Genomic DNA, 2,194 nt, shown 5'->3' on the forward strand with positions numbered 1-2,194 from the left:
GAATTGGGTTCCAATGAAGCACAAGGAGTCCTTCTTAGCAGGTATTTCCTTTCTTGGGGTCAAAACAAGGAAGGAGAGATTATGACTACAAAACTGAAAATCAAAGGCATTCTTTAGAATAAGCATCACTATGTTAGTTTATCTGCATCTGTAGAAATTCTTTCGTTAGCTTGTTAACACTCATAGAAATTTCTTCCTTCTATTCAAGTAATTATCCTCCTTCCTGATCTTATAAATACTCTTTGATTCACCTCCTATTAGGAGCACTATTGGGGTTTCTGCCTAAAACAATGCTTCTGGAATAGTTATTCTTTTGAATCTCAAATCGGCACTTGTTGCCTCTCGCCTTGATTTTATTTTATTTTTTTGGTTAATATATCAAATAAAAAATATTAAACACGCTGTCACCTATTTCTTTTTACATTCTTTAATGTGTCTACTAGAAAATGGAAAGTGCCACATGGGTTCACATTACAGCTCTATAGGGTAGCCCCTCTACGATGTCAAGTCCAAGAATCACTCTCCCACTCCCCACCTACATACAGACCCTAAACCTCCTGGCCAAGGAGAAGCCCAAGAAAAGTTTATTGGTTGAATAAATGAGTTGCGAAAAGAGAACCCAAACTTTTTAGCAAATAGGAGTTAATTAATTCACTTATGTTTGGCAAGGAAATTCTCCAGTAGAAGGTGCAGATGGGGTCTTCCCTAGTCTTTGAAATCCTCACCTTACTCTGCGGATCCCTAGAATTCAATCAATTGCTCAGAGGACAAGACAGTTATTTTTTCCCTTTTAAAAGAAGACTTTAGAGTTCAGGAGTTACAAGGGGTTTTTTTTGGGGGGGGGGTCAGGTGGGGATGGGGAGGAGGTGACACTTCTCTGAGACCAGGGTAAGCACCGGGCTTGGGCACACACTACAGGAAGTCTGGGACTGGTGGGGAGGAGCTGGAATGTGTTAGCTGGTGGAAACCCAGACTGATGAGGAGGGCCAGGATTGGGAGGACAGGCAGGACTCAGGTGAGGAAAGCAGGTAGCGGGGAAGGGAGGGATTTTAACGGGAGGGCCAGGACTGGGAGGGAAGAGCTGGGCGAGAGGGTGGGTAACGGAGAGCTGTGGGAAAGGGCTGGCGGGAGACGCAGGACCACAGGACAGGAAAGGAATAGGGCTCCAGGCCTGGGCTGGTCTAAGAGAAGGGGAAGTGACGGAGCGGAAGAGGAGGAGCTGGGGGAGGGGGCGAGGGGTTGGAGAGAGGCTGGACCCGCGCGCCTGGGGAATAAATGCCGAGGCCCGTGAGTGGTGCTCCAAGCGTCTGCTTTGTTTCCTTCGTCTCTCTTCTCAAGTCGCTCCACCTCGCGTCCCCTCGGAGCCGACCATGGCAAGATCCCTGCGAATCGCGCTGCTCCTGATGGCCACTTTGGTTCTGGCCCTGGCTTTGGCGGTGAGTCCCGCGGCCAGCGCGAACCCCAGCAAGACTCGCCTAGTGGGCGGCCTGGAGGACGCGGACGTGAACGAGGAGGGCGTGCAGCAGGCGCTCAACTTCGCCCTTAGCGAGTACAACAAGGCGAGCAACGACGCCTTCCACAGCCGCGCCATACGGGTGGTGCGTGCCCGCAAGCAGGTGCGTCCCTGGGACCGGGTGTCGGGGCAGCGGAGCAGGCAGGGCGACCGGGATGCGGGGAGCCTGCACCGCGAGAGGGCGGAACCTGCGCCTGGGGGCTGTGGCATTCCGTGACGTAGCCAGACGCGCTACTGCCTGCCGCACTCGCGGGAGAAGCAACCTCTAAGGCCCTGGAAGCTCTCCAGATGGGCCCTAGACGCTGACACGCCCATGTTTCTCAGCCAGGCAGTTTCCTGTCTCCCACATCCCTTCCCGGACTTGTCCCCAGGAGTGCCCCTGGGTCCCGGACACTCCTGGTTGCCGCCCTGCTCTTCATTTCTGTTTTCAAGCACCAGCCTAGCAAGGAGAACTTGGCTTGGGGTCAGGGTCCCTGTCTAGCCCACTTAGCCTAATGGGACTGGGGGCTCAGTGTGAGCTGGGAACCAAAGGAGCATGTGCGAAGGAAAACACGTACACCTGGTTAGCCCCTCCCTCCCACTGAATGATTTTTTAAGCAGTTTCTTCCTTTTAACTTTGCATTTTGACATAATTTCAGACTTACAGAACCGTTGTAAAATTAGCACTTAGACTCTCCGTAG

The 2,194-nt window shown here is 52.1% G+C and overlaps 1 protein-coding gene across 1 annotated transcript; it reads left to right on the plus strand.

Moving 5' to 3' along the window:
• Nucleotides 1-1,207: 1,207 nt before the first annotated feature.
• Nucleotides 1,208-1,745, plus strand: LOC105311358 (cystatin-C-like). The gene has a single exon (XM_011387339.2). It carries the CDS (start codon nt 1,371-1,373, stop codon nt 1,728-1,730), a length of 360 nt encoding a protein of 119 aa, XP_011385641.1. The 5' UTR covers nt 1,208-1,370; the 3' UTR covers nt 1,731-1,745.
• The last annotated feature ends 449 nt before the right edge of the window (nt 1,746-2,194 follow it).

This window comes from Pteropus vampyrus, unplaced genomic scaffold, assembly GCF_000151845.1.
Source record: "Pteropus vampyrus isolate Shadow unplaced genomic scaffold, Pvam_2.0 Scaffold1000003364, whole genome shotgun sequence".
Taxonomy (NCBI): Eukaryota; Metazoa; Chordata; class Mammalia; order Chiroptera; family Pteropodidae; genus Pteropus; species Pteropus vampyrus.

Bases quoted from the DNA above. Each gene is read 5' to 3' on its own strand.
- LOC105311358 (XM_011387339.2), top strand. From the start codon at position 1,371: ATGGCAAGATCCCTGCGAATCGCGCTGCTCCTGATGGCCACTTTGGTT.